The sequence below is a fragment of the Lates calcarifer genome, linkage group LG1 (genome assembly GCF_001640805.2).
Source record: "Lates calcarifer isolate ASB-BC8 linkage group LG1, TLL_Latcal_v3, whole genome shotgun sequence".
In the NCBI taxonomy this organism is placed as follows: Eukaryota; Metazoa; Chordata; class Actinopteri; family Centropomidae; genus Lates; species Lates calcarifer.
In genome coordinates, this window is record NC_066833.1 from 4,251,187 (window position 1) to 4,274,898 (window position 23,712).

Genomic DNA, 23,712 nt, shown 5'->3' on the forward strand with positions numbered 1-23,712 from the left:
CAGTTTCTTGAGTTTCCACCGCGGCTTTTTAAACATTTTCACAGTATACAGGGTTAAAAACAAACAGAAAGGACCAGTTTTATTTATATTAACGCTTTTCATTGTTATTAACTGTTTTCCTTATAAGGTAAAATGGGCGGTCCCGGGTATGACGTAGACCAGGTCAAAGGTAATTTTGTACGTCGGCGTCGTGGTTTGGCGCCAGGCGATTTCGCGGGGTAACAGCACAAGGAGACAGAGACAGAGGAAGGAAGCTGAGATATTAAACAATAAAACGCTGGATTTAAAAGGCGCAGACACCGGGGAGTGACGCGGACACAGCTGGTGAAATCTCCGGCTTTGATGCTGTGTCACTTGTGCCTCTCACATCCCTCATCCCGAACTCCTTTGCGGTGAGCGGTGGTTGCTGCGTGTTGCGTCCAAAAAAACCCAACAAAATTAGAAATATTTGTGCGTTAGCGTTGTGTGTTTGCTTGTAGGTGAGTCTAGACAATGTGACTTCGCGGGGACAGGTGAGGCGGTGCTAGCACCCCCGTTGTCCACCTGTGTGTGTATCAAACTTTGCCTGCTAGCGCTGCTAACTTGACGAAGCTAGTTGCCATTAGCAGGCTGCTGCTGGCTGCTCCCTCCCCCGTCCCGCATGGTTCAGAGCTGTCTAAAAAAAATGCATTTGGCCCTTGAGCAATCACATTTCTTAACTTGTAATGTGTGGAATGTGTTGAAAAAGTTTGGCAGTCGTTACTTTTAGCAGGACACTAACTTGTTTTGTGTGTTGGCACTGGAGTGATGGCCTCTGGTAGCATTCAACACTCAGATAATTTCGTTGTTTACACTGTCAGCCAATTCTAACACACACGCCTGCATACTCATAACTTTTTATCTTGTCCCCCCCGTTTAACAGCTCTGGATACGGTGGAGGGTGAACGCAGCTTGACACAAATCTCACTGAGGTATGAGCATCATCATCCATCATCCTGCTTATTGTAGTTGAATGTCACACAACTCTGCAAAGTACAAAGTAAAAAAGCTTTACTTGAGCCTTAATGATATGTCAAGACAAGATATGAAAGACGATGAGCTTAAATATGATTTGAGAAGAAGTAAACAATTAAAAGATACAAATAAGTTAAAAGTGGATATAAAACAGGAGAAAAAGTCCAAAATTATTTATATAATATATAATTATTTATATAACACAATGTCACAGATCACAAACATGTCTCAAGGGGCTTCACAATGTGTACAGTGTTATGACACCCTCTGTCCTTGGAGCGTCCTGAACCAGATAAGGCAAAACCATGCTCTGTGGGAAAAATGGAAGAAACATCAGAGCAGGGATTCCTCTACCGGGAAGGACAGACATGCAGTAGCTGTCGAATTTACAGTATGGACAGATGACAGTATCGTGGCTTGTGATAGATCCCGATATGGGAGGTGCAGCCAACAGGCCAGAGCCACACAGGAGACAGAGATTAGTACAAAGTTGCACACAAGAGAGGGACAAAAAAGAGGAGGGCGAACAACTGCAATGAGGCGCCAACAGCCAGGAGAGGACAGAGACGAACTTAATTTGATAAAGTAGCAAACAGAAAACCTTGATTTTAAACAAACTGAGACCTTTTTGCATCTTCAAGTCTTCAAACACTGTCACCTTTACTAAAACTGTGACTAGTGATTATTCATTAACTAATATCTTTTTTTTTTTTTCATTTAATCAGTTAAGATTAAATACCATTAAACAGTGACCAGAGCTCATCAGTGTGTTGCTTAAGGACACATGTAGACAGGAGGAGCTTGGGATGAAACCGCCATCCTTACTCGCTCTTACTTTTCTGTGTCTCCCCTTGTTTTTTTTAAAGGCCTTGAGGTGAGTAATTATGATGGCGACGGCAGAGCCTCCAAGCAGCTCCAGCTTCCTCCCTCTGCTGGAGTCTCTGGAGGACAGTGCCGCTGGACAGTCCGAGCAGACAGACGCCTACCTCACCATCGCCAAGTAAGATGCTAGCTCTGGGTCTTCCACTGTCCTCTGGATATATCAACAGAATGTGGTTAGGATTGAGAAGAAATTCCTTTTCTTTTTCCTTTGCAGTCGGCTCAGCGGTGAGGAAGGCCGCCAGTTTCTTCCTGCAGTTGAAAAGCACTTTTCTCGTTTGGGTAAAGCCATCTTGGTGAGTCTTTTCCCCATCACTAACATACGGAGCCAGAGGAACTTCTCAACTTCCGATTTGATTGTTAAAATGTTGATATCTATGCCATAATATTTTTATGTCATGTCTTTTCCAGGCTCATATAACCAGTCCGAATGCAGAGCTGAGCCAGGCTGCCCTGCAAGCTTTAGGGTTTTGTGTGTACCACTCTCATGTCGTCTCTGGAGTGCCTGGTACATACATATTTCTTACATCTTCATTATGTGACTTGGTGGGATTACATTTCATGGGCATGAAATTACTGCTGATGACAACACTCTTCTGTTTGTTTTCCAGAAACTTTTGCAGCAGAAATAATATCAGCACTTTGCTCTCTGGTGGTAAAGTCAACGGATAAGAACACATGCACCAGAGCATTATGGGTCATCTCCAAGCAGAGCTTTCCTTCAGATGTAGTTGGCAAAAAAGTGAGCATCAGCAGAGATTTAAATCCAGGGATATATGTGTGTGAGAGGTGTCACACGACTGGTGTGTTGATCCGTGTTACTCCTTCTGAACAGGTGCCGTCTATACTGGGAACTCTGGAGAGTGTGTGGAGCAGAGGAGGACATCCAGTCTGTAGTGATGGAGCATGAAGCCTTGAACGTTGTCATCAGGTAAGAAAGATCAGTTCATATTAATGCTCTTTAAGATTATAGCAGTACTGATAATGTACAACAGGAGTCACATCCTCCTTGAATTTGATAAACTTCATTTGGAGATGTGTTATGTGTTATTTTGCAGACCAAGCTGTTAATATAACGGCTCTTGACAAAGAAATGGGGAAAATAAAGGCTCAGTCTGTAGTTTTTGACTCAGGAATGTTAATATTAAGATCATTATGATGATTAAATATGACTTTTAACAGTGTTCAACATTGTTCATTTAGACAAACAAGGACTGTTGTTCTGTCCTTTAATCAGAATCAGAATCCTTCATTTAAACAGTTTTATACATTGCTCAGCCAAAAATATTATTGTTCAGTATTTAGTAAGATTTAGTCACTGTGAGCTTGTGATGGCAACCTGCTGAAAAGTAGGTATGGACCACATTGTGGTGCTGTAGGCCTCGTGTTTGACCATTTGAATCATCCTTTTAAAACTCTCTGTGGTAACTGCCTGAAGCAGGAAAATGTCTCTTACAAGGTGGAAAGTTCTTTTTTTCTTTATGATGATTTGAGACTTTCTCATCAGTCTCTTTTAAGCTGAGATCCCGCTGTATTGCCGTTAAGAAGACCCCTCATTGTGCTGCCTTTGCTTGTCCACAGCAAAATATGGCCCAGTGTGTGTTTTAGATAGCACGCCGGTGTTTTGTAATCAAAGATGTGACGTGTTGTGTGAAGGCCAATTTATTCTTCTGCACTTACTTGACACTGTAAACGAACTGTCACTAACATTAGCTCAGCTTCTTTTAAGGGGTTCAGTTTGTTTTTAGGTTAGAATTCTTTCGCTGTTCATAATTCGTGAGGTTTTTACTGGGAGCCGATTTGTCCCCAGAGGTCTCCTTGTCTCTAAAACAAACAGACCTGATAATGAAAACCAGTAAAAACACAGAATAAAGCAGTTTCACAATAAAAATGTGTTTCTCTGTGACACTCACTCACTGTGAGAGGGGCTCTGTTTGCTCTGTTTGTTTCTCTGATAACTTAAGATCCAATCATCGAAAAATCCTTCATCCGATTAAAGGTTATAAAGTCATATAAGTGACAATGATAAGACTGCTTATTGAAAACTCTGCGTGTTGAAACAACATATGATTTACTTTTGTAATTTCATCATATAGTGCAGTGATAGTGATTGTGAGTCGGTTCTGATTTCTCTGATCTTTTAAAGGATGCTGGAGCAGGTGCCAGCACAGATGGGCGACGGAGCAGTGCGGTGGGCGAAGCTAGTCATTCCCCTGGTGGTCCACTCTGCGCCCAAGGTCCGTCTACGAGCAGCAGCGGCCATGGAGTTGGGCATGCCTCTGTTGCTGGAAAAACAGATGGAGGTGGCTGCTATCATCGAACCAATGATGTCCACGGTTAGTTCCTGAGTCAGAAACTGAAAATGAGCACTGAAATGATCTGCCAAGAAGGGAAGGAATTGAGGAATGTGAGAAACTCTGTTGACATACATACTGTTTGTCTTCACAGAAACTGATCCCAGAGCTGCAGAAGCTTTTCATGTCCAAGAATGAAACCAACGTCCTGAAGCTCTGGCCCTTATTTGTGAAACTGCTAGGGAAGGTAAAGTGTATATATACTCTCTGTCTCCACATTCAACCCCTGAAATGTCCATAGATAAATGTATGGCTGAATGTGTCATACACAGAAGAACAGGCCTTTTCTCCACAGATCACCACAAACTTCAAAACTTTCTTTATTTAGATTTAGCTGCTGTCTATATTTGGAGAACTGATTGAACTTTTAAGAGTTAAACACATACAGGCAGACGACTAATTAAAGGAAAAACCCAGTTTGATGCTTATCAACACACCTTATGTTGGGTTTTACTCTCACTTCATTCAGCACTCCACACACCTGGAGTTCAGTACACATAAAGAATTTATGAGTAGGAGCACTGAAGATGGATTCATTATTAAAAGGTTCTAATTAATTTGTGGGAAATCTTAAGTCCAGATGTGTTCTCTCTGCAACTAACTGTATTATTGGTTATGAAAATAGTTGTTAAATTAATTGATTCTGTTTTTTGCACAAAAAAATGCCAGAAAATTTAGTGTGAAAAATGTGTGAAGCCTTCAAATTTGAAGGATGCCTAAGAGGACAACTAAGAAAACCAGCAGATATTCACCATTTTAAAAGGTGGTGCAATGAATTCTCTGAATTTTTGCTTAGTTAGCAAAAAGTGTGGCAGTTCATTTGTCAGTTTTTTAATCAATTGGTCAACTAATTGTCTCAGAGCTAGTTGAGAGCAGATTCTTATTCCATCCACTATGTGGAGAAGTTTACTGAAAGGCATGACCAAGACCTGTAATTTAGCTGGACTGAAATTTCTCAGATGTTCAGTTCAGTGTTCAGTTGGTCACATCAGACTGATCAAAGGGTTTTTCTTCCCCAGCTGCTGCACAGAGGAGGTCCCTTCATCAACTCTCTGCTGCATCTGGAGGAGCTTGGTTTCCGCAGCTCCTCTCCAACCATCAAGAAGATCGCCTTCATCGCCTGGAAGAGCCTCATAGATAACTTTTCTCTCAATCCAGGTGAGCAGCTGACGTGATGGTTCCTGTTCTCTGACAAATCCAAGGCTTTTAACTTTTTAAAGTAGCCAGTCGCAGTCATCAAGTTTTAATTTCGTACTCCTGTTTACTCCTGAAGACATCCTGTGCAGTGCCAAACGTATGAAGCTCCTTATGCAGCCGCTCACATCCATCCACGTCAGGACAGAAGCCCTGCTGCTCACCAAGGTGGAGGTCTGGTGGTACCTGGTGGTCCAGCTGGGACCCAACCTGTCATCCAACTTTGATCAGGTTAGACTTTCCCTTCTCCTCTCTCTCAACTCTACATGCAAGACTATTTAGTTTAGTTTTTTTCCCAGCCTGTCACGTCTTACAACAATTTCTTGTTAACCTGTTATCAGATATCCCCATATTCTGCACAAGCCTGATAATAATCGACCCAAAATAAAAATGTTACTTTAAATTTTACAACCACAAAGTCAGAATGAGTAGAAGAGATACTGAACTGGAGTTACAGAGGCACAAACATGGTAGAAATGGAAGGGGTTTTTTTTGCCTCTCGTCATAAAAACGATTATAAGGCCTGTAGTTGGACCTTTGGAGCTGTGTCAACAGTGCAGTGATATAGGGATCCTAAAAGACTTTGCACAGATAGAATCAAGAGACTCAGGTTTTGTTCAGACTGCAAGCAGGTCAGATTTGTTTTTCAAATTAGATCTTTAGGACAGACTGTCTGCACTGTTATTTGAAAACGATCAGATTGGATTCGTGTATCGGGACATCATCAGCCTATCTGCATAGAGATCTGAATGGGATCGCATTTTAAACCACCTCCAAATGTGGTTTTATTTGTTGTGGCTGGCTGCATGAACAATGCCTTCAAGCTTTCAAAAAATGAATAATTTTGTCAAGGTTCTGTGAGGATTGAGTCCAGTACACACTGAAGCATCCCGCTGGTTGGACGGTGTGTTTTTAAAAGCTTAAATTAAGTTTAATTTTCATATTTGTTGGCACACAAGCAGATGAATGTTCAGAGAGAAGGACCGGGAATTCAGTGTAATTGCATCAGTAATGAGCTACAGTTGAAATTTGTCATTGGTGACAACAAGGGATTAACCTGCGACAGTGATCAAATATGAACGCACATTCACACAGTCTTGTTATGCACACATCTCTAGTATGAGGGGATGAATACAAGAAGTTGTTATCTACATGAAATAAGTTGTTCTTTTCATTTGCTGAAAAGGCTTCAAAATTATCTTTCGAGAGCAATACGTGGTGAGTGAACAGTGTTCGTCTCTCTCCAGGTTTCAGTGCCTCTGCTCCAGTGCACTATTGGATCTGACTCCTCTGCAGTCCCGGGCACTCCTTCTAGAGCCGTCGCTCAAAATGGTGCTGCTCCACCTGGCACACCCAAAACTGGTAAGTTAATACATCCAACTCCCTCCACCCAGAGCCATCTGTCCCCCATGATGCACTGCATAAAGACTGACGTTCCATCAGTGAGCAGTGACATTGGCTGAGACAGTAATTTAAGTTTCTACTCTATGATTACAGGCACTCCAGGCTTCAACAGCCCAGCCAACACGTCTCGGATGAGTCTGAACTCCAGTGTCCACGTCCCCGCCACCTTCCCCTCCACCCAGCTGCTGGGCCTGGAGATGTTGCTCCACTACTTCCTGGGGCCAGAGGCTGTTGCTGCTGCAGCAAAGAGAAAACTGATCCTGAGTCTTGGTGAGAGTCCAAGCCACACATGCATATTTGTACATGATGGTAGATTAGCAAGTCATACATTTGTAGTCACCTGCTCTGACACATGCTGATCTTCAACTTGTCATTTTAAATTAACATTTGGTGGAGCTCTATATTTTATATAAAATACTATATACAGTTATATTTACTTTTATGTAAGTGTGGTTTAAGATAAAGAAAATTAATGAATCTTTACATATCAGATGACCCTTTGGTCATCAATGGACTCACACTACGTCAATGTGAGAGGCTTGGCATTTGTGACAGGTTAGAAATGCAGGGCAGATGTGTTGTTGGTTTTTCTAGACAGTCCAGCCAACCAGGCTTTTTGAAGCAGGAGTAAGTAGCCAGAAAGAAGCAACAGAAAAACCATCACACAATGGTGACAGGGATGGATAAGGCAGTTGTGAACTGATTGTCCAGCTGTTCAACCTTTGTATAGCCTATATTGGGAAGGCGAATAAACACTCCAGTTCAATAATGAAATATTTACCATATAAGCAAGATTGTCTTTTCTTTCCAGAGCCCTTAAACCACCCCCTCCTCTCCGGTGCTTCCTCCTTCTCTAAACATGCTACAGTGCTAATCTCTAACATCAGAGATGGATTCACCAACATTGGCAAAGACGCTCCAGGTAAACGTCACAGCTGGACTTGACTGAGTGGATTGCATGTGATTTCCTTTCTAGTCTAGGTTGTATGGATAACCTTCTCCACCACCTCCTGTAGAGAGGTAAAACTTCAGTCATCAATACCTGGTTGTTTTTCAGTTGAGCTTGTTTTATAGTCAGAAGCTTCAAATAATCTGTAGGAGGCCATGCTTGCACTCACAAATATGAACAGCTGTTCTTGGAAGGCAGTTAATTAACTAAAAGCACAGTCTTGGACTTACTTAAAGACTTAAGTAATAAACAAATATTAAGGTTTAGAGGAATGATGTGAGTAGAAAGTGGATTGATTTTGAGTCATACAATGCTTTTACATGTACTTAACCTGGTTGTTGTGAGCTTTCTGGAGTAACTTTATTCAGTGGGCGTCCAAGTTACCTGTGTGACAGATATTTTAAGGAAGTCTGGTTGTAGCAACAAGCAATGCTTTTAAAGCTTATTATATCCCAGAACGCAGCACAACAGTTTATAATACTCACAGAAAGGATATGACAGTTGTCACAGTTTCATCTAATTTATCCTCTGTTGTGATGACCTTGATGGTAGAAAAACAACATTGACGTTAAAAAGTTATCCACCAGGAATGTACCTTGCTAGATGACGCTGAATTGTGTGTGACAAAATTTCACCTTCTTTGTCAGCACCCTGGGGAGGAAAGCTCATCACTCAGCCAATGAAACAGTTGTTTTCTTATCTGCAACTGAAACATCTAGGGCAAATTATTTTAGAGACTGTGTCATGTCACTGCAAATATGCAAACCTTGGTTTAAGATTAACGGTTTTTAAAGTTCTGGTGTCCCTGATGTAAAAGAGGTTTTACAGTACAAAAAAATTAGTACACATTCTCAGGGTTCCTTCTGACTTTAACCTAAAACCTGCTGTCATGATCCAAGTTTTCTCTCCTCTACCCTCCTGCAGATTCCCTTTTGGCTGTCCTATGGACCAATCTTGTCCGTTATGTCAACCTAACTATAGAGTCTGGTAAGTACTTTGATATTAAGTCATCTTAACTGGGTATAGCATGTGATGTGGATAACACTACCAAAGTAAAGAAATGCAAAATAATTGCCAAATACACACATCTTTTCTACTCAGCTGTCCAGTTGAGCAGCTGAACATGTACAATTATGGTAAGAAAAAACACAATAAAGCATGGAAAAAAATAGCAGATTTCTTTATAAGCAGTCAAACAGATCTCCAGAGGTAGCTGTATAATCAGACTCCCCATGTTTGCAATTAGAAAACATTAAAAACAGCTGTTTAAGCACAGAAACTTCTCCCAGTTTACTCATTTTTGTCAGCACTTTATGCTTTTGTTGGGCAATAAACACAAAAAAGCTGTGTCCGCTGTGAGAATGTATTGTAAGGATATTTATTTATTTACTGGCATGTCTTGTGGCTTTAATAACCACCATACTACATGTTTGGTTGCAGAACTGTTAAGATGAAACTTGGTTACTTGAAAATTCCTCCTAAAATGAGGGACAAATAAAAGTGGCCTTAAAGGATATGTCAGATTCCATCTGCTTTGTGTTAATGTCATTTTAAATTATTACTGCTTCCACTGTTGTGGCTGCTGCTCAGCAAGGTGGGCTCTTAAAGCTGTGGGTCCCACCTGGCAGCGCCACATAAAGCACTCTGATTGGGTCTTGGCTCTGTTGTTTGGGAGCAGGACCAGTGAGACCATGTCCTCCTCTCCGATCTGACCCATTCTCATCAATCATCAGTTTAAGTCGGAGCGTTCAGAGCATTGTGGTCTGGACTGCTATGAAGAGAACAAACACTGAGGGGTCTGTCCCCAATGATGACTCTCTTAAAAAAAAAAAAGAAAAAAAACAGCTATTTTTGGTGTTAGCCTCTTTTAAGAACGTGTTTACATTTGGCATTCTGCGGAGGGGCTTTTGAAATGAATCTCATCCTTGGTTGTTAGTAGGCAGTAAGAAGGACCGTCAGGGCTGTGAAGTACTCACACTGATGCTTCAGGCTCTGCAGAGCATCGTCACCTCAGGAGCTCTGCCTGCAGACAGAGTCCTGGTAAGACCAAGATCAGAATCCTTCAAGCCTGATATGCACTGCTTCATCTTTTCATGCATATTAACCGACTGTAATCACACCCAGAATTCAACTGATTCATTCATTTATCATTTTGAAAAACACAGTAGAATAAAACGAAACATTGACAAAATCACAATAAGAAAACACAAGGTTTAATTAGAAAAAAAGATGTATTGAAACTTCAGAGCCAGCATTTTGAACATTTTATCACCATGTAATATTTAGTTTAACAACAAAAACCTCATGGGTCTGTTTTCCATTATTAAAGTTTTGGATTTTTTCTTTTAACTGTAGGCAACTGTTTCTTTGTTAGTTGACTCTTTGGCTGGTGGCTTTAAGCTGACTTATTTGAATCCATTATTTGAATGTTATTGCTCTGTTGCAGTTTTTCAAAGTTAAGCTGATAAAATGTTTCTTCCTCAGGTTCTGTTTGAGGCCACGGTGAAAGGTCTTCCCCAGAGAGTTCTTGGCTCTGCCTCCTACCAGGTTGGCAAGATGGATGTGCTCAATGTGAGTGCCTCTTGGTCCACTGTTAATCACGAAACGCATTCATATACAGCATTCATGGAAATGCTCTCACAGCTAAGTAAACTCTTGTTTTTCCTTTCCCCAGGGAACACCAGCTCTTTTTCTCATCCTTCTACTCTACAACAGCAGCATGCTCTCGGCCTACATAGAGGACGAAAGGTATACATTTACTTCCTTATGTCAGGTGAAGTGAGTAACATTGATCAACTGGCTGTTACTTTGACATGTACCACCCACCTAAACAAGGTTGCAGACTAGCATTAATGTTTAAGTAGTGTTTTGCTCCTGTAGTTGGTTGAGGTAAAGCCAGGTTCTAACTAATTAGTTTTCTTGATTAACCAAATGAATTGGTTGTCTGATTTGTAAAATTTCAGACTAGTGACACATTTGCAATTGTTGTTTTGCCTGACCAAACCGAACTTCTAAATTATTGATTTTGGTGTGGGTTGTACAATGACAAAGTCTATTCTGTTTTAAAATGATGAAAACAGTAGTGTGGCTTTGTGAATGTGGTACATATTTTGAATTTGGCTCTGTGTCTTTTTGTCTGCAGGTTTTTTCAGTGCCTTCAAACACTGGTGGGCTGTGGCTTGTCAGGCCCCACTTCCCCTTTAGCGTTTGCGGAGGCGGTGCTCGGTGCCATCAGAGGCAGTGCAGGCTCTCTGCAGAACAAGGAGCAGCTGTGGAGGATGTGGAGCGTGATGGTCAGCCCGCTCACAGACACCATCACACAGGTAGGTGGAGAAGCACCTGTTGTCAGTGTAACTGGCATGACCAATTAAGTCTGTGACTGATGGGCAGATTAATCTCCAAATTTGGTTACATGGTCAATTGGATTATTTCTTTAGCAGGTCAGTTTTAAAGAAATATTTCCCACTCACAATGTGAGGAATGAACCACAGAGCAGCACAAATTCTAGTAGCAACCAGCAGTTAAATTAATGGTATAAAAGCACAAAAAGTGGAGGCACTATGAAATTACAAATCCTTTGAATCTGCTTTCTTGATGATTTGTCGCAACTTTTCATTGTTTATTTTTACCTCTGCCAACAAGATTATATTTTTGCCTGTGTCTGTTTATTTATCAGAAGGAAAACTACTGAACTGATTTGCACCAAACTTAATGGGCATTAACCAGAGAAGAAGCCATTACAGATCTAGGAATTAAAAAAAAAAAAAAAAAAAATTCCCTAACATTACGGGATTGGACATTTTTCAACATTTCATCAGTTTCTCAGGAAATAATGTTTGGATCTTAATGTAAAAAAATGTGAGTTACAGTTTGTACAGTTTGATGCAGATCCAGATAATAATTTGTATCTGACAGACATGTAAGATTGTTTGGCCTTGGGGGAAGGTATGCACTCCACTGCGTGCCATCCCATTTGCATTTTATTTATTTATCACTCTGGTCTATTCTTCCAGCACAAATTTTACACAAATTATAAGCTGTCACCTGTAACTAACTAATGTACATCCCATGATTGAAAAGAAGTGACATTAAGGTTGAAGTAATATTTTACTGGTTATTGCCTGGGAAGAATAAATCAGGATCACAGAACATAAGACTGTGATCTCAGGAGAAGCTTTGTTCTCCCTTTGACAGCTCTCCAGAGTGAACCTGATACCAGCATAAAGAAATTATTTTATCTCACATAAGTAACTTTTCTTTCTTTCCTTCTTTTTAACAGTCTAATGAAGTCAACCAAGGTGATGCTCTGGAGCACAACTTCAGTGCCATGCACTCTGCCCTGCTGTTCCCCATTACACACCTACTTCATGGCACACCACTACAGCAGGTCTGTTAACCATAGGATTTTATTTTACCCACATGATCATCACACTTTGAACCACTGTTTTGCCCTTGGTCCTGTTTTCACTTTCACCAGTGGGTAAATCCTGATTCTGATCCCTGTATTTGTTTTGTTTAGGCGGCCCAGAAGTCAATGCTGTCCACGTGGTCGAAGCTGTACAAGGTGTTTGCCCGCTGCTCGGCGCTGGTGGTCACAGCTGAGGAGAACATCTGCTGCGAGGAGCTCTGTGCAAAGATGACTGCTTCCATAGACAAGGATGCCTTAATGGTGAGTAGAGGAGAGGAAGCTGCCATCGTAGTAAAGCGTCCAAAACAAATGAAGATTTAATTTCTAGTGGTGGACATTGTACAAAATACAGTGTATCCTGCCAACCTGAAAAAAAATCTAATCAAATATTTTTTCAGAATTTGCACACAAGTTTGAGATGATTCATCCTAACATTAAGAGTTTTTCAAAATAATAAATAGGATAATGTTACCATCTAGAAAATTTAATCTTCACCTGGAAGTTAAGGTACTTTTTGGCTGTACTGCCACAGCAGGGCCAGCCATGTAAATACGAATGTCTGTGACTGAGTGAGTGAGAGTTACAACATTGGTTGGTCAGCTGTTGGACTTTTTCCATTGGCTGCCGTTTTTCCATGTCATCATTTCACGTTGTTTCTGTTATGTCATCAGGGAGTGTGACTCATTTTTGTTTGCCCCCTCTGCTCTGGTGTCTTGAAAGTATCTGTTTTGATAACAACCCTGGTTTGATGCATTCTGATCTTCCAGCTTCCTTCAACATTACATGCTGTCGCCAGTATCCTCCAAGTCATGGTCGAGTGTGTGGACTTCTCGCCGTACACACCTCAGTTTCAGCAAAAGCTGAAGTGTAAGAGAACTTAATCTAATCTTTTTTCAGTCTCCAAATATGCCTTAAATTAAACGGAGAATTCATTTTTTCATTCTTGTTTCTTCCAGCTCCTCACACACCTGTGAACTGGATGAAAAAGAGGAACAAGGCCCTTGGGAATCTCACCACGTTCCAGTCCCTGCTAGTCCAGTGTCTGGAGGTTTATCTGGAGGGCCCTGAAGATGCTTCCTCCGAGGCCACGGGAGTTGCCCTGGTCTCCATCCTGTCTGCTCTCTTCACCAACCTCACCCTCGCCAATGCTGTCCAGGAGGCACTCGCTTCTCTGATTCAGCCTCTCACCCTCTTCTACAAACCAGCAGCAAGCGAGCAGCCTGAACTCACCTCGCAGCTTCTGGCAAAGGTGAGTTCTTTATCCAATGGGCATTGATCTGATTAGTTAATTAATTGATTAGTCAACATTAGCTTACTGTTTTAATGACTTTTGAAAGAATGCACATTTTTAATAATCATATTCAATTGAGTTTACGAGTGGTATATATTTTCTTTTCTCCCTGTGCGTCCTGCAGCTTGAGAAGCTTCTTAGTGAGGTTTTTGGCTGCCTGCAGAGCCGATCTACTTTGGCCTACAATGATGAGCTCCTGGCTCTGCTTTCTCCTCTGCTGTGTGTGTTGTTCCCACACAAGAATAAGCAGCTCCGCACCTCAGCCACTCAGTTCTGGAATTCCACCTTCGCCAACTCAGTCAGCCTCACTTACCCCGAAGAGATCAGGTGAGATTCTTCAGGTTATTTTTAATGTTGCATTTGTATTTTTAGCCAGAGGAAAGGGCTATGGGTATGTGTATTCATTTTGCGAGACTGAATCTAGTACATCTGACCACAGTGATTGTGGGGTGATTTCACTGACCTCTTGTTCAGTAAAAAATGTCTCCATTTTCTTTACACAGACCAATACTGAGCCTAGTGAAGCAGAAGATCCCAATCATTCTCCCTGGCTTTGAGGTCGTCACTGTTTCTGATGAGCTCAGTGGGCAATATTCTGTAAGTTGCCAAAAATTAAATTATTAAAAATACATTACCACTCTCTCTGTCCTTTTCTTATTTTTGGCTGATTGTGTTTGTGTTTAGAGTGAGAGTTCTCAGTTGGAGACCAAGCTCAGTGGGATGCCCATCTCGTCTGTGGGGAAGAGGGACTCACTGCTGGGAAAGGCTGCTGACCTGAAGGACAAGAGCTCCGCAAAGACCCCCAAACCTGTTTCTGTAAGTCTAAACTCTAATCAGGTAGTGTTTCCATTTTAATAACAGATAAACCTTTTTGCATAAAGCTAGTATACTGTAAATGCTACTTTGGCTTGCTTGTTTTTCCCTTGTTGTTAATTGTTTACTATCTGACCATTGCACAAATGGGTTCCCTTGTATTTTCCTCCGCAGACAAAGCTGGACTTTAGCTCTCCCAAGCCTCCCCGCAGAGAGGTGTTGGAGGAGGAGGCCTCCATCGACTTTGTCTTCATTCCTCCTGAGACAAAGGAGAGAGTTTTGACAGAGCACCAGAAGGAGGTGAAGAGGACTAAAAGGTCAGATTTGTCCCCTTGTCTGTTTGACCATCTTAATGAAATACATTTAAAGTGTCCATGTTGTCAGTTGTGTGAAGTGAAATGTTTTCCTTGGCCACAGGGTTGACATCCCAGCCATGTACAACAACCTTGATGCTTCTTTGGATACAACAGTTTTCTCTCAGTACACTCAGAGCCAAGAGGACTCTTTGTAAGTTCTGAGCATCTGTTACTAAAATCAGGATAAATCCCTGCTCTCTCATAAAAAAACAGAATACACATAATGAACCATTTTTTCCCACAGGGACAAACTGCCAACAGAACAAGTTGACAAGGTTACCAAAGAGGCTCCGAGCAAGGTAATGAAACACACATCCTCGTCACAGCCCGGGGGGGGGTCATTTGTCCTGTTTTTCATGAATAAAACAACTCCTTGTACATTATTACTTTCAGCACCTGATAGTTCTCATCTATTTTGGGCTTAACTGCAGCTTTAGTTTCAGTCTGTATTAATCATCTGTAGCATCTCCAGGTTAAAAACGTATTACAGAAATCATTTGGAGCTTCAATTAAGGCAGTGGCAGGACTGTATCTTCAGAATTAAGCATTTGTCAGGATATGACACAAACTACCAAAGCGAGGATTTCTTTTCAGTCTGTTCATGCAAAAAGTTTTAAGTGAAGTTTAACGTTCATTGACCAGAAATTTAACAGCAGGCAAAAAACATGGTTTCTCGGATATCTTTCTAACCAAACCACAAACACTTCCTGGGGGATCCTGAGCTGGTTTCAGGCCAGATGTGTAATCTCTCCAATATGTTCTGCGTCTGCTTCAGAGCCTCCTTGCACTTGGACATGCTCACACTACCTCCCCATGAAGTCCCCAGGAGGCATCCTGATTAGATTTTGGGGGCAGTTGTTACGCTATACAATTTTGCAATCAATTGCAGTAGCTCCTTTTTTATTATTGTAGTACTTGATAAAACAATAAATGAACAACATGCTTTTTTAAGATTGTGTAGTATAACATATAACATCGTCTTGAATTGTTAACATGATGACTTCTGTATATTTAAGCCCCCTTTATCATATATATTTATCCTATATTTCAGGCTGCCTGATGATTTAAATCTGTGGTCGTTACATAACACTGAGAGACACGTCCACTGATGGCTGATTTGGAGCTTTTCTGACCAAAGACTGCCTGTGGCTGCATTCAAGCAGCATCAGAAATTTAGGACCAAGGTCTCACAGTGTGACTGCTGCAATGACCTACTTCCACAAACCAACCAATCAGAATATAATATGAAGTGACGCAAAATACACTGGCTGGCGGGAGATGTTGTATGTGGACAGTTTAAAGGGGGAAGAATGTGCACATATGCAAAACAATACAGTCAAAAGGGGCAAAAAGTTTGTGGAGCTGCATTTTCTAAACATAAGGGCAGCACGTGACATGAGCTGATGATGTGCTTCTGCTCCCATTTACCTTTTTTCTATTAATCATAGCACTTTGATTTACGTTGTCACATCAGCACACAGTGAGGATTTGAATGGTATTTGACAAACTGATAATAAGCTCTCAGTGCAGAGATTTCTTCATTTTCTTGTATTGTGTAATTTGATATCACAGAACTTGCATTTTGTACATATTCACACTTAAAAAAAAACATCTTTTTGCTTTGATCCGAAATCTTTTTATGTGCATATTTGTTGACATAGGTAGTTACTTTTTCTTCCAGGTTCCTCAGGAAGATATGGAAAATGAGGAAGACAATGAAGTTCTAACAAAAGAGACTCAAGACTATGCCAGCCCAGAAGCAGATCACGTGACAGAAAACCATCAGCAGGAAGAGGTGATTCCAGAGTCAGCAGATGTTTCCATGGAGGATGTTACCAAGAGTGACAATAGAGCAGAAGATAATGAAATTCAGACTAAAGAAGGCTCAAGTCCTAACATCTCTGGCTCTTCAGATTTGGTCTCAGGGACTCCTCAGAAATCCAACAGTCGCCGTCAGTCCTTTATCACTCTGGAGAAGTATGCTGAGGGGAAGCCTGCCAGCCCCAGCAGTGCTTCCAAGTTCACAGGTCCCCTCTTAAAGACCTCCAATAGCCAAGAACTCTCTAAAAACAACAAGACATCCTCTTATCAGTCTTCGCAGACACTCACTGGTCCAGACTCTCAAGATTCCCAGTCCAGTCAGACAGGAAAAATAAACTCCCAGTGTCCTGTGAGCAATGCCACTGGAGTCCCCTCGAAGACCTAAAGACTCTGGGATAAAAAGTGAGCCTGTAAGGCTGACTGAGAGACTGCCCAGTGACACAACAGAGGATGAAGATGTTATCCCAGACACCCAGACCAAAGTGGAGGCCAAGGAGAGTACAAAAATGGCTTCCACATCAGAGGAAATGAAACCATCAAGTCAGGAAGAAGAATTGGATGATTCTCAATCGTCTGTGACTCAGACTTCGCCAGGTGAACCCAGACGGTCTGGACGCCAAAGAGTGAGACCTCTGCTGCCTGGAGAGGGCCCTGAGGAACAGGAAGATAAATATGTGCAGTCAAAAAGGAGACGTTCTGGAGAGGAACCTAAAAGTGATTCTCCAAAGTCAAGTTCAACACAAAGCAGACCAAACACAAGAAGTAAGCAGGCTGCTGAGGAGGACAGTGGCAGAGAGAGGTTACGAACAAGGGCTCAGAGGGACAAGAGTGAGACAGGCCAGACTAATTCGCAGGGTAGAGCACACAAGAAGATCAAACTGTATAGCAGTTCAGAGGAGTTCCTTGATAATCCTGAACCCAGAAGGAGAAGCACCAGAGAGCAGTCCAGTAGAGAGTCCAGCCAGACTGACCCAGACTCACAGTCTGATTATGAAAGCCAATCACGGGGTAGGCGCGGTCGGCGAAGCAAAACATCATTAGAGACTGGCGTGGAAGGCGGACTGAAGAAAAAAGTTTTGCATGAGAAAGAGCAGTCTAGCCCAACTGCCACACACAAGCCTGTAGAACACACTGAAAAGGATAAGGACCTAAAGAGAGACTCTCAGATGATCACTCCTTCCCCTCAAACTGGTGGCAGAGAGTCTGAGCTTGTTGAACAGACCGAGAAGGATGATAATGAGGATTAAGAGAGACTCTCAGATGGTCAACCCTTTGCCTCAAACTGTTGACAGATCTCAGGGGTTTGAGCTTGTAGAACACACAAAAAAGGATGATAATGAGATTAAGAGAGACTCTCAGATCATCACTCCCTCCCCTGAAACATCCCAAAAGTCTGAGCTTGAAGAACAGACCTGAAAAGGAAAAAGATTCTTCAGTATTCGCTTCTTCTCCAATTAACGAGTTTCAAGACAGAACAAACAAGTCAATGAATGAATCAGAGTGCAAAGACGGACACAAGACAAAAGACAGTACTGATGACAACCTTAGCCAGGAGGACTCTCAAGTGATCACACCTTTGTCTTCTGATAGCCAGTCTCTGCGTAGATCCAGAAGAAGCAAAGCTTCATCTGAGGCAACAGAGTCTGAAGACACAAGTGACCGTAAGAATTCATCAGGAAGGCAGAGTCGGTCTAATTCTCAGACAACTGGATCAGTTGTCAGTCAGGCAGAGGTCACAACTGGAGGTAGGACCAGGAGGAGCAAAGCACAAGAAGGGCTGTCAAAATCAAGTCCTAGCTCAACCCCAGAGAGCTCTGAGTCATTAGATTTTGCTGGATCAGCAGAGTCCTCCCAAAGCAGGGGCAGATACTCAAGACGAAGGTCTTCTCAACCGTTAATACCAAATATGGAGTCCTCAGAGTCTGAATCCTCTGAGGTCAGAGAAAATCTCCCTATACCCAAAAAGAGAGGGAGGAAACCTCGAGCTTCTCTTCCAAGTCCTCTCACCCTTGACTCTAAAGAAAACAGAATCAATAACGATATAGAAAAGGACGTTGCTGATGCCTCTCAAAGAACAGATATGCAAAGCATAGAAGCAAAAAATGTAACGGATTTAGAAGAATCACAGAAAAGCCAAGATTCGCAGGGTTCTGAATCACTCCAGGTTACAGGTGACCCTGCAGAGCAAATAAACAAAGAGTCACCAATGGAGGTTGAGCCCGTTGCCCCAGAGCATACTGAGATTGACGACACAGAGAGGAGCAGTGTGTCACCTCGTGAGAAGAGGCAAAGAGACTCTGAAACAAACATTGACAATACTTCTTCACAAGAGAGTAACACTGGGGGTTTGGAAATGCTTGAGCCAGTTGGGATCAGTGATGAACAGATTCAGGAAAAGTTGTTCAGTGACCCATCTGCTGTGGACACACCAGCACCTCCTGAGGAGACAACAGAGAAACCTCAGGTCTCAGAGTCTTCAGAGGACAAAGCTGAAGACGTTTCTGAATCTGAGGACCGTGTTAAAGAAAATCCTAAAGATGGTTCTGATTCAGACCACCAAGAACATCCAGCTGTTCTGGTGGGTGACATGGCTCAAGATGATACCTCCTCTCCACAGAACCAGGTAGGGTGTCCAAATGAACTTTCAAAGGAGGATGAACAGTTTGCCTCAAACCAGCACACAGAAGGCAGCACTGAGGAAGAGATCACACCTCTACAGGAGAATGATGAAGACGGTAAAACCAAGATTATGGAGTGTCAGGATGAAGAGAAAACTCAGCCGCCCAACACTGAGAACAATGTAGTTGTAAACCTGGATGCCGCTCTGACTGATCTTTGTGATGCTTCAGTGTCTGCAGAATCTACTAGCAAAGATGTTTTTCAGGATTCTCCAGTGAAGCAAAAGGACCTGGGGGCTGTCATGGGGTCAGATGTTGGCCAAAGCCCCAGCAGTGGCAGGACTAGAGGAACTTGGTCTCCTTCAGCCTCCCCTTCTACTAGTATTCTTAAGAAGGGCCAGAAGAGACCACTAGAGGAGGAGACTCCCTCACCTCTTGTCAAAGTAAGAGACAGTGCTTGAACTTGTCAAAATATTATTTATGAATAATATAATTATTAATATTATAAAAATATTTATACGAGTGTGTAATATGGATGATCTTCGCCTTTAACTTTACAGTCCAGACGTGTGTCTTTTGCTGATCCGATCCAGCAGCAGGAAACGGCAGATGACATTGATCGTCGCAGCCCTGCTCTGAGAACCAGTTCCCCCAGAAGATCCAAAGTCTGCAGTATCCCACAGCCCAAGGTATGGATGAGACTAACACTGTCACATTTCAGACCCACATGAACCAAACCTTTTTCTTCTGTAAATGAGCTGCATTGATTGACCATGACTTGTCATCTGCTCTTTATTCTAGTATGTCACCACTCCAACAAAGGGCTTGCTGATCCTGAGCCCCAGAAATCTGCGCAGTCCAGGTTACAAGAGCTCCAAGAAATGCCTGGTATGCCAGAGATGACAAATCAGCATTCATCATTATCACCATTTTTGGGGGTGTTGGGACACTTTGGGACAGAGGAACTCAAATAAGCTGACATACAGTCCTGGGGCAACATAAGCATTTGTTTAGAGTTGTGCTTCTGTCCAGATTTCCAATATTTGCTCTCATTTGTCTTCCACCAACTTCTGAGAGAAATATCTTTAGCTCTTAAGCTGCTGCACATTTGACTTGCACCATTGATTTAGCATTTGCACTCCAATGATTGCAAGATAAATGATTGACAGGAACAGAACCAGAGATATTGTTGTTTTTTTTTTTTTCTGACAAATTCTTCCTTGTCGGAACCTGGTTACTTCCATTACCTGTAATACAGATTTAGATTCTGGTGTGTTATGGTGGCGCTGCTGGCTACAGAGGTCTGCTAAGCTCACTTTTTTTCCTGACTCCACTATCAAGCCTAATGGTAGATGTGTCTTTTTATTTATTTATTTATTTATTTTTGTAGATTTCTGAAATGAGCCAAGAGCCTCGACCTGTTTCCAAAGACTGTATCTATCCTGCCCTGGTTGGCTGCTCTGCACCTGTAGAAGCTGTGCTACCTCAGATATCCTCCAACATGTGGTGAGTAAAACACAGAGCTGATGAAAGAAAAATGTTTTGTATTTATTCTAATATTGCTCCTTTTAAAATCTACGTAAAGCTTAAATGAAAAGAATGTTTTGTTTTTTTTTAATTGTCTTGTCAGGTCTCGTGGTTTTGGGCAGCTTGTTCGAGCCAGAAACATCAAAACGGTCGGTGACCTCAGTGCTCTAACTCCCAATGAAATCAAGACTCTGCCAATTCGCTCCCCAAAAATCTCCAATGTCAAGAAGGCACTTAAAAATTATGAGCAGCAGGTATGCCAGGGGATGGAGGGCAGCAACAGGACTGATCCGATAAGACAAACACAAATTCTGCACAGTATATAAAGATGAAATTCTTGTATTTGACACCTGCACTATCATCTTCTAGCGTAAAGGTCGAGGTGGTGACGAGTTGAAGAGTTTTGATGAAACCGAGATGATGACCTCTGAACTGGAGGAGACTAGTGCCCCTCAAAACCAGGATGAGGAGGATAAGACCTCAGCCGAGACATTAGGTGTGTAAAAACTCTGCATATTCAGTAATAAGGCTTCCTCAGCCAGTTTAAGTTTGGGTTTTCAAAGATGAGAAAAATGTGGGGATTAAATGGGAATTAGCCTTGTTCTGTGAAAACTGAAACTTAAAACACTTTGGTTTTATGGTGGGTTATGTGCTGGAGTATGTCTTGGTTGTGGCACATAATCATAAGTGACAATTTGATGTTTTTATAAAATGTTGAACTTGTACTTTAAGTACCTTAAAAACAGACTCTATTTGCAGCAACAGAGCTGGTGGATGAACCTGTTCCTGCAGACGGGAGACCACAGCAGGACAACTATGGCAATCAGACACCTGACACGCTGGCAGGAGGAGAACATCATCAGCCCGAAGGACGGCTGCTGTCAGAGGTGGAGGCTCTGACCTGCAGGATGACGCCTCTTGAACTCAGTCGCTGCTCGCCGCAGCAGCTCGTCCAGATGCACGATCAGTTAGGATGCATGATGAGGCGCGTGGTTGTAGAGCTGCAAACACGCCTCTGCCAGACGGCAGATCCTGAGGAGACTACTGCTTCTGCTGGGTCAGACAGCTGTACAGGCTCTATGAGGCACTAAGATTGATCCATTTCAAGAACAATCTGTGACTCAGGATAAAATGTTCTTTTATTCACCCAGGCTTTGTGTAAATGGACGTGTCAAATCAGCGAAGGAGGATTTTATGGCTTTAACTCAGCTTTGGCCTTTCCTCACCTTTGACTCTTCTTGGCTAAAGATGTTTTCAATAAATGCTAGGAGCAGATTTTTTTCTTCTCTAGCTTGAGCCTTTGGGGAGTTATGACGATTTTAAGAAACGCTCAAAGGGAAGCACAGTTACACTTTTTAAGCTGTGTCAAAAGATGACGATTTTTAATAGGTGAAGTCTCAACAAGGATTTTCCTGTTGTCCTCTGTAGACTTTGTATTAAGGGACTGATGTGAGACTACGAATGTAGGTGAAGAATAATAACTCCACATGCTGTTAACGCTTCCAATTTTGTACATATGATTTCTCTTATGTCACTTCATTCCTCCATGTTCCTGTTTACAAAAATGTACGATAGCACTGACATGTTTTTTAGTTTTTAATCCTTTTCTGTCATCTCACTTTCATGTCTTGTCGCATTTTTAATTAAATGAAACACACAGTAGATGGTAGTAGACAATCTGCACTTCAGTCTTTAATTGTGATCTTAAATTCTTAAATAAAAGGCAAAATTGATAATGATTTTTAAAGCGCAATTACAGTTTTGAGCTTTTTGTTTGACTTTGAGGGACATTTGGACTTTTTTTGTTAAGACAGGAGTTGATTGTCTTAAATAGAAAGGTGTGTTGTATAAGTGGTATGTCATAGAAGAAAGAAGCAAGGAGCTCTACAATCCAATTCTTGTTTTTTTTTTTTAAATACCTGTATTCTTTGTTTCCCTTCATTTAACATGATTTTCTAGACTCAGACTGTTTGAAGTCAGTACTCTTGGTAGGCTGCTATAAACTGACTAAATGATACTGAAGGCTCTGTGGCTGTGACAGATTAAATGTGTGTAATTATTTCCCCCCTGCAGGTGTGTATTCCAAATTGGATGAGTAGGCTCTATGGCTGAAATATTATAGACACTGCAATATGGCCAAATGCAATATTGCTATCACAGGAGCTGCAATTTTTTGATAAAGGTAAAATGTGTCACAACACACCATTATACCACAATGCCACTGAGTAGAGTACATACTTCTGCCAAGGCCAAACAATCCTATATGTCTTCATATATTAGTTCCTGAGAAACCGATGAAAATGCTCTATCTCATAATGTTAAGAAAATCGATAAGGAAAATTCCTGGATATTCAGCAAAATTCAGTGGATTCATCCCTGACTCATTCCTAATCCCTCCACTGAGTTTGGTGCAAATCACCTCAGTGCTTTTTGTGTAATCCTGCAGATAAACAAACAGATGGGTAAAAACAACCTCCTTGGAGGAGGGAGGTAGCCACTATAAAGCATGTGTGTCTTTTTTGTTTGTAGTTTTGTTCGTACAAGTGGTATTTTGCGTACAGTTTTGTGTGTCAGATTGAAGTGAAAATGGGGAAACTCACTGCACTGTCAGTCAGGTTTGTGCAGCCTGTAATATTAACCACCCCCAGCAGTGATGTCATAGTGTACTGACACACCCCTGAAGTACACCATTACATCACTTCAGCAAACTGAGAGCTCAAAACATTGAAGATAGAATTTCTGCAGGAGACTTTGAATCCATGGAAGATATTTAAAATTGAGTCAATGTGGTAATGCATATATATATGTGTGTGTGTGTGTGTATATATGTATATATACATATACACATACACACACACACACACACACACACATATATATGTGGTATTTAACTTATTTTAAGTGTTGATGAAGTGTCGATATGGTGCTGACCTTTGATCTTGCTCATGGTGGCCTGTCATAGATTTTTCTGCTGTTGAATGTAAGGTCTCTGAATCAGCAACACTTGGGTTTATAGAATTAGAATAAGCTAATCTGATTGGTGTGAGAAACTTGGCTAAAAGCCTAAGAATGTAAAGGGAAATACAGTAATGGTAATATAATACA

At 41.7% G+C, this 23,712-nt stretch overlaps 1 protein-coding gene across 1 annotated transcript; it reads left to right on the top strand.

Annotated features, from left to right (window-relative positions):
• Positions 1–167: 167 nt before the first annotated feature.
• On the top strand, positions 168–22,624 carry rif1 (replication timing regulatory factor 1). The gene is given in 40 exon segments (XM_018704327.2): positions 168–392; positions 902–950; positions 1,860–1,993; positions 2,090–2,168; positions 2,284–2,380; positions 2,484–2,614; positions 2,708–2,749; positions 2,751–2,803; positions 4,019–4,208; positions 4,321–4,413; positions 5,246–5,384; positions 5,500–5,651; positions 6,668–6,782; positions 6,918–7,094; positions 7,636–7,746; positions 8,698–8,760; positions 9,710–9,813; positions 10,258–10,344; positions 10,448–10,521; positions 10,916–11,096; positions 12,053–12,160; positions 12,293–12,442; positions 12,949–13,048; positions 13,138–13,430; positions 13,597–13,799; positions 13,976–14,069; positions 14,157–14,288; positions 14,460–14,602; positions 14,703–14,792; positions 14,886–14,940; positions 16,323–16,817; positions 16,819–17,653; positions 17,715–17,857; positions 17,859–19,523; positions 19,641–19,769; positions 19,882–19,968; positions 20,471–20,586; positions 20,711–20,861; positions 20,977–21,103; positions 21,367–22,624. Coding segments are annotated over 38 exon segments (7,452 nt in total). The 5' UTR covers positions 168–392; positions 902–950; positions 1,860–1,877; the 3' UTR covers positions 21,699–22,624.
• The last annotated feature ends 1,088 nt before the right edge of the window (positions 22,625–23,712 follow it).